The sequence below is a fragment of the Etheostoma spectabile genome, chromosome 5 (assembly GCF_008692095.1).
Source record: "Etheostoma spectabile isolate EspeVRDwgs_2016 chromosome 5, UIUC_Espe_1.0, whole genome shotgun sequence".
In the NCBI taxonomy this organism is placed as follows: domain Eukaryota; kingdom Metazoa; phylum Chordata; class Actinopteri; order Perciformes; family Percidae; genus Etheostoma; species Etheostoma spectabile.
The window spans coordinates 11048345-11060941 of record NC_045737.1 but is presented as its reverse complement, the minus strand read 5'-3'; the positions used below and the strand labels follow the sequence as shown (position 1 = coordinate 11060941).

At 40.9% G+C, this 12597-nt stretch overlaps 1 protein-coding gene and 1 long non-coding RNA gene across 5 annotated transcripts in view; one reads left to right on the top strand and one right to left on the bottom strand.

Moving 5' to 3' along the window:
- Positions 1–2756, top strand: part of LOC116690244 (uncharacterized) — a 13637-nt gene extending 10881 nt beyond the window's left edge. Inside the window, exon 3 of the long non-coding RNA XR_004332206.1 lies at positions 2602–2756. This is a non-coding gene — a long non-coding RNA (uncharacterized LOC116690244). The remainder of the gene's footprint in view (positions 1–2601) is intronic.
- The window catches only part of si:dkey-32e23.4 (dynamin-1-like protein), a 14803-nt gene extending 2206 nt beyond the window's left edge, over positions 1–12597 (bottom strand). The window contains exons 1-17 of one of the 4 annotated variants that reach the window (XM_032517006.1): positions 12004–12582; positions 11639–11766; positions 10519–10660; positions 9861–9899; positions 9625–9671; positions 9465–9536; positions 9277–9363; positions 7866–8028; positions 7129–7249; positions 5466–5804; positions 3557–3677; positions 3247–3402; positions 2169–2258; positions 1984–2082; positions 1688–1804; positions 1484–1593; positions 703–862 (exon numbers count right to left, since the gene is read on the bottom strand). In XM_032517006.1, coding sequence (XP_032372897.1) covers positions 703–862; positions 1484–1593; positions 1688–1804; positions 1984–2082; positions 2169–2258; positions 3247–3402; positions 3557–3677; positions 5466–5804; positions 7129–7249; positions 7866–8028; positions 9277–9363; positions 9465–9536; positions 9625–9671; positions 9861–9899; positions 10519–10660; positions 11639–11740 — 1965 coding nt within the window. In that variant the 5' untranslated portion in view covers positions 11741–11766; positions 12004–12582. Of the gene's footprint in view, positions 1–702; positions 863–1483; positions 1594–1687; positions 1805–1983; positions 2083–2168; positions 2259–3246; positions 3403–3556; positions 3678–5465; positions 5805–7128; positions 7250–7865; positions 8029–9276; positions 9364–9464; positions 9537–9624; positions 9672–9860; positions 9900–10518; positions 10661–11638; positions 11767–12003 lie in introns of all 4 variants that reach the window. The other 3 variants (XM_032517005.1, XM_032517004.1, XM_032517003.1) reach the window with 3 other exon arrangements.

Sequence of the window (12597 nt, the reverse complement as noted above, 5' to 3'; positions counted from 1 at the left end):
CATTACGGCGCCAGAGTTACTTGGACATAGGAAAATTTAAGACTTGTTTCAAATTATTTAAGACCTACAACACAATACTTATAATGCAAGACTCATTTAGGCCTAAAATGTTACACTTTTTAAGACCCAGCAGAACCCTGTTGGATTATTGCGAGTATCTAGGGTAGGATTTGTAGGCCAGGAAGTCTCTGTAGCACCACAATACTTCATTCAGATTGGGATATTGTACTAGTCCATATTGCGATATTACGGAGCCTCCCTGGGGTAAGCTGAGAAAAAAAACGTGTGCACTAATTCATAATCCACTGCTTTATAAACCGTCTAGAAACTACAACACCGACACAAAAATATCTATTAATTACACGATTAAATAAGGTGATGTCTCTAAACTTACCTTAATTATAACTTTCCTCCTCTTACTTGTACTACAGCACTTACTGTTAAAACATAAGTTTGGATACACTACCTTATTTAATCATTAAATTAATAGATATTTTTGTGTTGGTGTTGGAGTTTATAGACGCTCCCTAAGCACCTCCGGCTGCTACTAGAGACCAACGTTATTTCTCCGGCTTAGTTTTTTTTTTTTCTCAACTGACCCCAGGGGGGGCTCCGTACGATATCAATAAAACTGCGCTTATTTGTGCAGTCCTACTCAAAACAACAAAAGCCTCAGCTGATTTCTTTTGTTTGTTTGTTTACCTCAAGCATTTGAGCCACCTCGGTCCGCTGCTGTGCCGTGTCCTGTGACTCAATGAGCAGCTCCTGCAGCAGTCCCTGTTTGTAAAGCTGACCCACCAGCTCACTCTGCAGATGCTCTTTCACAAAGTTCACCAGGAAGTGCATCACTGTCTTGGGCACACTGCGGACACACAGCCCCGGGACAAAATCAGAAAATCTGCATCACTGACAACAACTGAGCTCTACTGGGGAATAAAGAAGGGGAAAATACAACAGATACAGCATAGTATGTTGCAATAATTTCATTGGCAATACTTTATCAATACAAGGGCACCAAGTATTGATCTTTTATTATATAAAATTCACATAATAATTTAACTTTTTGGTAATACAATAATAATAAAAATGACGTGAGAAAGACGTTTATCTTTTTAGATGAAACAGATGTCAACAAAGCTTTCCTTTTTGGGAGATAATTTGAAGTTGGCAAAAAGGTAATGAACTGCAGTATATTGCAGCATGATGCAATATGTTTAAAATCACAAGAATAAAAGTATCAGAAAATAAAAGTAGCAAATTATCGTGATAATATCGTATCGCGGGGCCTGGTGATTCCCACGCTCAGGCCAAATGGCGAGAGGATGCGCGCCCCCCAGGTTCAAAATTAGCACCATCCACCAGCCAAACCTTGGTAAAATATGCACATGGTTGGTCAAATGTGGACATTCACTTGGCTGGTGGACAAAAAAGTGATTCAATTTGAACCCTGACCCCAGGTGCTCTGGACTAGTTTGACTCGAACCTGTCCTGGATGCTTTTGCGGACAATGAGGAAGTAACACTTGATGAGGCGCTGGATGATCTCGCAGTCCCTCTGCTCCTTCGAACTCAGCTTGCGGGAAACAGGCATTGCCTGGCAGAGAGAGAAAGAGAGAAAGTAAAATGTTGACAGTGTGAAATGTATTCACCAGTAAGTGTTTTGTCCTGCTGCCAATCCCACCACTCACTGAGTCGAGGAGGTTAATGGCCTGGCTTTTGCTGGGACTGCCAAAGCCTGCAGCCGGAACCCTCTCTTCTGCGACCTTCTCGTTCTTCCAGCGCTTCCCTCCATCAACAGCCTCCGCCTGACAGGAAGACGTTACACAGGGAGTCAGAGGGTCAGAGCAAGTCTGGAATTCCACTGCTCCCTAACGTGTGGATGTGACACATGATGGTTAAGGCTTTAAAGAACTCAATTTCTTCTGTTCACCCAAGCGGAATAAATAATAAACGAGAGTACCTGCAGTAAGGGACAAATAACTACCTGCTGACTGTTGACAGACGCAGAGACCTGCGCTGCATCTGTGAAGTCTGGGTGTTTTGTGTTGATGTAGGCGAGCTCTATTGCTACTAAATTGTGTACCTAAAAGGAAAAAAAGCAGAATTAATCTCAGGCAGTCAGTGATTAATACAATTAGTATGAAAGATTTGAGCCAAACTGCGGATTACCATTTCATTAGTAACCGGCAAGCGCTTCCTCAGTAATCCAGTCACTACTTCCACAATGGAATCGTGCAGTTTGGGGAAACGTATGAGCTCCTAGCACAGATAAAGAAATACTTCATTAACATAGTACTAACACTTTGGGGAGGTGTGATGGAGCAATCACACTCTAATGCGCACCAAAAGCGGACCAAACACGTTTTTTTTGCTTCCCGATACCGATTCTGATACCTGAACTTGTGTATCGGCCGATACAGAGTACTGATCCGATACCAGTGGGTCAAATTTTATATGATGTTTTAGCAACTGTATACTACTCTCCATGTATGGATGTGATAGGATTTCTATCTTGGTCTTTGGTCTGGCTCAGGTCAAACTCTTTTTGAAACATGAACAAATACAAAAAACTACAACACACCACAGTATTTTTATTATATAGTTTGACAGTCAGTTATTAATGGAAAAACAACATAAATAAACTACTTCAACATAATTTTTTCTTTAGGGCTTAATTACGTGGTATCGGATCAGTGCATAAACTCCAGTACTTCCTGATACCGATACTAGCCTTTTAGGCCGTATTGAAGGCGATACCAATACTGGGATCGGTATCGGAACATCTCTAATCTGCGATGCAGCAGAGTAGCAAACTGTAGCAGCTTTCAGTATTTCTCTCACAGAAATAGGCTGCTGCGGTCACTCGTGGTCAAACCAACCACATCTAAAGTTGGAGACGGACACCGACGCAGACATAGTAACGTCCCTCGCAAAACAATGTCTAAAAAAATGATTCAAATGAAATAAACCGGTTTGACCATGGAGAGACGTCCGGAACGCAAAACCTTCTTCTTGTATATAATCTCTTGGTCCCGCCCCCCCAGACACACCTGACCAATAAGCAGAGTGAACGTTCTTGCGTGGTCTGTAATGACGCATTTTTTGGTGGCTTTGGATTTTTTTCCATGTGAAATGAAAGCAAGGTGAAATTGAAACTCATCCACTGATTCAGACCAGAGCAAAAGAACTACGGGTGTGAAAACGAAGTCAATCAAGTGTAAAAAGGCATCAATATCTTTTGGCGAACCTGTGTGCTGTAGGAGGAGCAGTGCTGGATGATCCTCTGCAGCTCTTCATGAACCAGCTCTACACAGCGCATACTTGGCTCCTCCAGCCGCTTAATTTGCCGCTTCACCAACAACTCAAAGGACACCTCGGGAACAAAAAGTGCTGGCCGCGGACCCTGCAAGGCAAGGCAAATCCCACACACACACACACACACACACACACACACACACACACACACACACACAATTTACCTGGTATTCCTCCAAATTACAGAACTTGACCAGAATTTAGATGATACCAATTACACAACAAAAGTCACCGAAGCTCACCGTTGCATTGCGGATGGCAGTGAGGATATCGAGCTCCGTCAGTCCCCCCAGGGGGTCGATGGACTGCAAAGTGCGCCCAAAGGTCTCATGGAATATGTAGCAGATGCGAGCACCCCCACAGCTGTGGAAAAGACGGGTTCAGCTGTGACACCAATGCGTTTTCTCAGCGCTGTGTGTCAGCAAAGCTAACCGCGCCAACATTAATTGCAGTCAACCTAAAAGAGGTCAATATTTGCTTCCCACATGTTAACACAAATTAATTATCTCGTGGCGAGGGAGCTGTGAAGATGAGGGTGCCAACAGAAGATGCTGATACCACTTCAATTTACAATTACATCACCCCAAGGACTTTACCCTCGTGATATACAATGTAAGTGAAATGCTAAGTCGTGCAATAAAAGTATAAAGTTAGAACCTGAGAAAACTAGCAACAATTCACTAAAAAACATGAAACAAAGGCTGCTTTCATCAGAAAGAAAATAGGGCTGTCAAAATTCTGCGGAAACAACAAGTTAAAGCAAATTCCTTTTAGTGCCACCAATGCTTTTGATGTGCGATCAACACACGTACGTTCGGTAAGTTGGGCCTCGGGCCGATCCGTCGGGAAGCGATGCAGCAGTAACGATGCGCATGTCTAGCAGAAACAAAAGTCCTTGTGCAGAAATGGATAAAGGAAGGGGTCTTTTGAATGTTCAGTTTCAAAGTCCTTCCAGATGGTTCTCTTGACAAGACTAATAGTTATATCCATGTTCTGCCAATATGAATCAAGTTACCAGCTGAATACATCGAGTCATAACCCTCTTTTCCATGCTTACCAAATTTTTAACTGCCATGATCTCTTTGTGGACTTTGATTTGCTCTCCTAAGGACGCCGTTTTAGGCTACCTATGTTAAGAACTTGCCTAGTGCATGCTCTTGGTGGGAATTGTTGGGTTTCTGTAAATAACATCACAGAGTACGGTCTAGACCTGCTCTTTTATGAAAACGCAATGAAATAACTGTTGTTGTGATTTAGCGCTATATGAATAAAATTTAATTGAAATTGAACTAGACTTGCGATGGCAATGAGGAAAACTGGCTTACTGATATTTTTGGGTCGTAAGGTTGGATGTTATTTTCTTTATTACTCTTCTTTCTTTCCAGATATGTATTTGCTACATCGCTGTCAATTGTAATGGGTCTGAGCGTTTCCTTATGTCAGTGTGTTAATGTGTGTGTAGGTGTATGTACATATACTTAGATCCCATGTCTCCTCTCTTTCATAATTTATTAATGTAGGAGAGGTAGTGTATTATGCTCTATATATCACACAATAGCAAGTCTGAAATTTGTTCTTGTTGTGGCCATGTTGTTTTATTGTTTGTTTTTCTGTGTTTATATCAGAAAAAGTGATAAACATATTATTTAAAAGAACTAGACTTGCCAGGGATTCTTTCTTTTATTACTGTGGCAATTAGGAACCTGAATTCACTTGACTGACATCTTATGAACTCTTTACATAGTATATGCTTATTTATTAATTTATTCCTGTCATTGTTCATTATGACATACTGACCTGTGTACTGTCCAATTAGATTCTGCGTTGGTTTTGGGGGAAGGAGTGACCCCATTGATGTGTTGATGTGTGTCCTGTGTTGCATTTACAATGTTGTTGGCATCTGGTGGTGCTTTTTTTCTGTGTATGTGTTTTTTTTAGATATCTTGCTGCACATTAAAAAGATGAATAAAGTGGGAATCCCTTTTAAAGTACATTTAGAACAGATGAAAAATGTGTGATTAATCACGAGTTAATTATGGATAATCGTGCAATTAATTCCGATTAAATATTTAAATCAAATGACAGCCCTAGACAAAAAGAAAAACATTTGCCATTCGACAAAGATCCTGCTACTGTAGAGATCCGACTCACAGCTCCGAGGTCTGGATGTATCTGGCTGTTCCCTCGATGGTGTTGCAGTAATCGCTGGCGAACTTGGTGACTATCTGCAGCAGGGTGGCACTGTGGTCCTCGACTGGCTGGCCGTAGCTGTTGAGCCGCGCCTGGTACTGGGCACTCAGCACGGTCACTCGGGTTTTGAGCTCTGGCAGGCAGTCCCGGATGTGGTGCATGAGCAGCCGGCTGAGAGTCTTGGCCAGATAGCGTGAGCCGGCGCGGGAGGCCAGCGAGGGGTAGTGGCGCTGCAGGAAGGCGTGCTCATCCCTCACTGAGTCCTCCAGGCTCTTCTGGGTATTGATGTCATGCTGGCTCCTAGGAGGATCACAGATTAGGGTAATCAGATCATCAGGGTCGTAAGGACATGAGCAACTTGCTACTTTGCTGTATTAAGAACCTAGAAAACATTACGTAGTAAGGGTGTCACGGTTTTCCCAATTCTTCAATTTTAAGGTCAGATTCCATTCAATATTCGATTTAAACGTGTTTTTTCTAGGTCGGCAATGCCACAATAAAAGCCACTAGATGGCAGAAGGGCACTTTGCAACAACAGATTGAGTTTTTCAAAATTACCATCACCGTTGGTTTAACGATTCACGCATGAACGCACCATGAAGTCCAGTTGGAGCCCACATGCTGTAGCTCACTCACGGGGAAGGATACATGTTGCCACAGGGAAGCAGCAGGAGGTTCCCTTTCGGTCGGCACTAGTATGGGGATTGTGTCCTCGCGATACCAACCTAAAGATTTTGCAGTTCTGTTGTTTCTCCGTTATGCAGACGGTAAGACACCGACAGTAAAAGAAATGGACAATGTGATGCAGTAGATTTCCACGGAGAAGAGTGAAGTCTATTAGAAGCACTGGTGATGCTGAGCGTTACTGCGCAGCCTCCAGCTGAGCTTGACGACATAGATGTGACGTGAGCAACCTGTCTGAAAGTATCTGCTACATATTCCATGAGACCTTTGGGCGCACTTTGCAATCCATCGACCCCCTGGGGGGACTGACGGAGCTTGATATCCTCACTGCCATCCGCAATGCAACGGTGAGCTTCTCCTGACTTGTGTTGTGTAATTGGTATCATCTAAATTCTAGTCAAGTTCTGTAATTTGGAGGAATACCAGGTAAATTGTGTGTGTGTGTGTGTGTGTGTGTGTGTGTGTGTGTGTGTGTGTTTGCCTTGCCTCACAAGTAACTGTGCAAGAGAAATCTCAATCATTCCCAATCAGCAAGGCGTAGGTATATGTTAGGAGATAACATAGACATAGGCTAATTACTGCTAACTAAAATTCTAGTTAACATTAGTAATTAAACCTACACCGCTAATGTAAGTCCAAACTGCCTGCAAGCTTCTCCTGTACTGTAACTTGTCTATGATGCAACAGCCTATTTTTACAAAAACACCTTCAACGGAGCCAAAACGTGAGCTACAAGGTAATGGAGCCTTTTATACTTTGTTGTGTTTCTTTAGAAATAAACAACGTACAAATAGAGTCTTTTAATGCTTCCAATGTTGAAGTTATTGGCTGTCAAAGTGGCGCCGAAATGAAAATTTGATCAATTTAAAATCGTAAAATTGAAATCGTGACACCCGTATTACATAGCTAAACTAAAAGAAAACATTTCCTTTTTGCAAACCTGTTAACCACCCCGATAATCCCAAGTCTGACTGGAATGACTCGACCCAGAAGGACCTCCAGAGCATCAGTCCCTGCATCCATCAGGTCCAGCTTACTGACCACCAGCAGTGTTCGACGCCCTGTCGCACACACACACACACACACACACACACACACACACACACACACACACACACACACCCCAACACCAAACACACACACACCACACACACACACACACACACACACACACACTTCTGAGGACAGTCTTCCCAATTTAGTTTTTCATCAATGCTATTGAGAAAAGCGTTCAGTAGGATAATCATAAGACAAAAACAAGGAAACAGGTTCCTCATGGGACAGGATACAGGTCTCTGATGGGACAGGATTTAGGGCAGCAGTGGAACATTTGGGCCCAGATACATACATCCAAACTAGCACACTTATTTTCAGTGTACAACATGCACTTTAAGGCCATATTGCCAACCTCCCAGATAGTTACTTCAGATTTTCATCATCCATCACTCTATTCTTCAGAGTGCAGCATGACAGCAACATTAATTTGCTGTTAACTGTCAGAAGGCTTTTAACAGTAAAGACTGGGAGGTATATCAGCCTGAAATAATTCTTTGTGCACATTTGATCATTGAAAATGCATTTCTACTTAAGGCTTCTTATGTAATAAGCACCGATGGAAAGGAAAGAAAATGAAAAATAAATCTGAGGAGAAGAAGCGCTGTGTACAAAATGTCCTACCATCTGGATCGACCTCGCGAGCCAATTTCAGAGCGTCAGAGGTGGCCAAGTCAGAATTGGCAGGGGACACTGTGAGGATGAGGGAGTTTGGATTGGAGATGAAGGACAGGATCATCTCTTGTACTTGTGCCTCAATATCTTCTGGCTGGTCGCCAACAGGAACCTGAGGCGACAACAATGAGCAGCCGGCGTTACCGTGAGCACAGCGCAAATGTGCGGCTGCTGGGAATCTGTCATGGTTGCAGATGTGATGTCGATGTCATGATATAGTGCCATTTTTCACACACATGAAACTAGTGATGTCCTGATCCCGATCAGTTTTATAAAATATCTGCTGATATCGTGTCCAGATCCGATACTAGTACCTGCCTAGATAATAGAGCTGCACACTGTTTTCTTTTTGTTTACAACAACCAAGATGTCTTCAGTAGGGCAGGGTACCAAATTACCTAATAATTTTTAGGCACTGTCAGAATTGCCTCTAAAGTATCAAGTTTTAAAAAAATGCCTTGTCCTTCAATGTCCTAATTCAAAATCTAAGGAGGAAATCTCACGAGCCTCAGTGAGCCAATAAGCACACAGCATGTTTCTACCAAGATCTAATCATTTTTGTGATTGGCTGTCCAACGTTACATGTCGTAGAGACATGCAGGAAAAACTCCCATAGTAGGAGCTGAGAACAATTATTTTAAAGTTTAGTGCAATCATTTTAAAATTGGTATTGAAAACAAACATTGTTTAAGAACCGGTATCAGCGTATAGGTACCGGTACTGAACATATTTCAACCATACCCAGCACTAGTCTTCAACTTAATACATTCAACTAAGATGTAATTTACTGCTAGGGTTGGGCAATATGGAGAAAATCAAATATCACAATATTTTGTAACAAATGCCTTGATAACGATATTGTAGTGTTGACTATTGGTCCTTTCACAAAATATTTACACAATGAGATTTTTGATAAATAATCAACAGTAATGTGGATATAATGACTTAGTGGGTAAAAGCAAATAATAGAACAGTTACAGCGGTCTGGTAAGCTCAGCAAATGGCATCACTTTACTGTAATACAGCCTTTAAAACTGGGAAAAGACACCACTTATGTCATATTACAATATTATGATATCCAAAATCTAAGACAATATCTAGTTTCATATCACGATATTGATATAATATGGATATATTTTTCAGCTCTATTTAGTGCAGCTAGCATTTTTGTAAAACTCACATTTAAAATCAACATCAACTTAGATTAGTGTAGAATTTACTGACGTAAATGATTGAGTACGGTGATCGGGGTGACTGCTGATCCTCGGTCAGTTAAAAAATTGGCCATATTGGCTCCAATCCGATCGGGACATTCCTGCATGAAACAAAATGAACGTCCTTGTCAAGTGGCTGAGGTTACCTTAGTAATTCCAGGTAAATCAACCAGGGTAAGATTAAGGACTTTGGGGGAGAAAATCTTCAGATAGATTGGTTCTGGAGTGATTCCCTGGAAGGTATGAAAAAAAGCAGAAAAACCAATGAATGTATTTGGTAATAAAAAGCTAAATTAAAGACATAACGGACTTAACATTAATGCCTTCTTTTCACCTTGTTGTCACCTGAACCGCGTTCAGTCTCGGCTTCAATTTCCTGACGGATTTCCTGAAAATCTGCGAAGATCTGTCATAACAAATGTGTGAGAATGATGGATCAGCTGAGCCCAGCACATAACACAGGCATTGCATTTGAATCGTGCAGATAAATGTACCTGGTTCTTGCAGTGCAGGAATGTTCCCCATTCTTCAGCTTTGACACCTGAGCAAACATATAATAGTGAGTGCAAATAGTTTTACAGCAATGTCTGCAAATAAATGTACGGTTTGGAGAAAAATGACTAAAGGAAATTCCAAATGGACTTGACAAATGTAGATCAGAACGAACAAAAGGTTCACAAAAGAAAAGACGAGGCTAAACAAAGACCATGCAGAGCAATTATACAGAGACCTGGGTAGCTGCTTTGGGCATTTTGCTTTACCCCATTTCCTGAAGGAGTAGTAAAGGAGAAGAGGAAGAAAGACTACATGTTAGCAAAGAGAGGCTCTAAAAAGAGAAGCATGCAGTTCAAAACAGTTAGTGAAAGTGCCAGGTCTAACTGCTAATCACACATGAACTATTCTAGCAGACTCCACTCCTAGACAGGAATAACAAAACCTGCTGTCCACCTGTGATATGCTGATACAAATAATTATGCATAACTTAACCAAAACTTGATTGTGTCTTTTCAAGGATAATTAAAAAAACTCAACTCTTATTATAAATATAAATAAATGGATTAAAACTGCAAAGAGGACTCGATTAAACAATTAGTTGTCGACTATTAAATTAATTGCCAACTATTTTGATAGGCAATAATTAATCGATCTGAGTTATTTGTTTATGAAAAAATAAATAAAAAATGTCCTTTTTCCAGCTTGTTAAATGTGAATATTTTCCAATTTCTTCTCTACTCACAAAACAAAACTTTTCTGGTCGTCATCTTAGGCTTTTGAAAACACAGCTTTTGGAAAGTGATTGACATTTTTAGACCAAACAACTAATCGATTAAATCGACAATAAAAACAGTCATTAGTTGCAGCCCTAAAATAGACAAATGTGACGGTACCATTCTCGCTCTTCAGTCTCTCCTGCAGAGGAGCAACATTAACAAGCTGCAACACGAGGGGTCGTCTCGTGACTATTCCTGATCCCCGAGGCAGAAAGTCCCGTCCAACCAGGCTCTCCAACACAGAGCTCTTTCCACTGCTCTGTTATAGCACATAATGAGAGACAATTCAGTTTATCAGTTTGCGCTGCAGACACATTCACAAGGCACGTTGGATTTCTGATTAACCCTTGTTTGGTATTCGGGTCAAACTGACCCATTTCAAATTTTTACAAGAAGAAAAATGGTACAAGTACATGTTTTCTACCTGAAAATCAGCGCCCTTCCCTATTTTCTGTGATAAACATGTATTCCTGACTCAATTCAGAACATTATTCTGGATATGACACTTATGTTGTTTCCATAGTGGATTTTTAACATGAATTATAACCTTATGACAAAACTAATCCCACTTCCATTTTTAATTGTGTTCTATTAGAGACACATGCATTCCCTAAACATATATGTTATCTGAATTGTTTGAAAAACTTACAGTTTTAGTAACAACAGTGAAGTACAGGCCAGGGTTACAGATAATGGTTAAGTTTCAAATAAGTAGGGGTGGGAAAAATAATCAATTAATGTATGTATCGTGATTTTTTGCTGTGATTTTTAAAATCGATTACTTTCCCCAGAATCCTTTTTTTTCTTAACCAATGATTCACCTAAATATTATTTGTTAATATCGTACCGCCGACAGAGACTACATCATCGTTGACAGCAAAACAGAGCGAAAGCAGAAAATCCATGTTATATTCTTCTTTACAAATTAATTAATGTCAGACTGACCATGTGATGTGAATTCTTCTTAGAAAACAAGTGTTTTTCAGAAATTACCCCATGATATATCGTCTCTAAAAGTGTATTATTCATCTGTTTTTCTTAAAGAAGATAATGAAATCCCAATACTCAATACTATCAAATTGCAATTCTTTCTTGAATGCCAGTGAATGAAAATTGCATTACAAATCGTATCTGCACCCATGTATCGATTCGTGGAAAAAAAATCGAATTGGCAAATATCGTATATCGTCCCAGCCCAGTGATTAGGCTTTTCATTGTTGTTGTTCTCCAAACTGACCTGCGATCCAACCACGACTATCTGAGGGAGCTGGATGACCTCTGCACCCACTGTGAGGAACACCTCCTGCAGCCGGTTGATGGTGGGAATCAGGGTCTCCATCCTTCCAATAGACCAGGCACACTTACTAAAGTGGTGAAAGAGAAGTTACATGCATGCATGGACAGGAAGAACAGAAAGTACAGCAAATAAACTCAAGTGAGGTTAAATCATGCTGAAACTAGAATAACTCGAGCTAGGAAAATGCTATTACCAAAAGACCAAATAAGAATGAATTTGGCTGCATTATTCTCTGAGCAAGAAAAACTAACAATGAGTTGTGAATGGATTTGATAAATATGAAAGATATGTGATCTAACGTTGGAGTTAACCGTTACTCCCCTAGAAAGTCAGTACTGCTTTGCCGTGGGGGAAAGTGGTCCTGATGAGAGGGGTGTAACGCCCAAGCATCAGCTAGCTAGAAGACCATTACTTCGCCGATTCCTCCTAGTTTAACGTCAACGTTACTCAGTAAAAGTAACGTCGGCATTTTAAACTAAACACTGGCTGTTACTAATCCTCACGGCGCTGACCTAACGTCTTAGTTCCATGGCAACAAATGAGGAAGCAGTACAGGCCGGAAGGCTCGGTTTTATCAGTTAATGTTAGCTGGTTAAAGCTAAGGCTAACTGGCAGCTAATGTTACAGGCTTGAAATGAAGGAGAAGTGCTAGCCTTGTGCTAACGCTAGCTTAGCCGGTGGAACAACCGACCATTATGACCTTACCGATGCCAAACAAATAATATCCCACCCTTATCCAACGTGTGTGTCCTTCATTATACGTAGAAAAAAGTCGAGTCAAAAACATTGCATTTTATCCGAATTGTTAACCAGAGTAAGCAGCAACAGAAATAACCGCCAGTTTATGTTAGTGGCATTACTCTGCTCAATCTGATTGGTCATGGGACATGACGGATGCG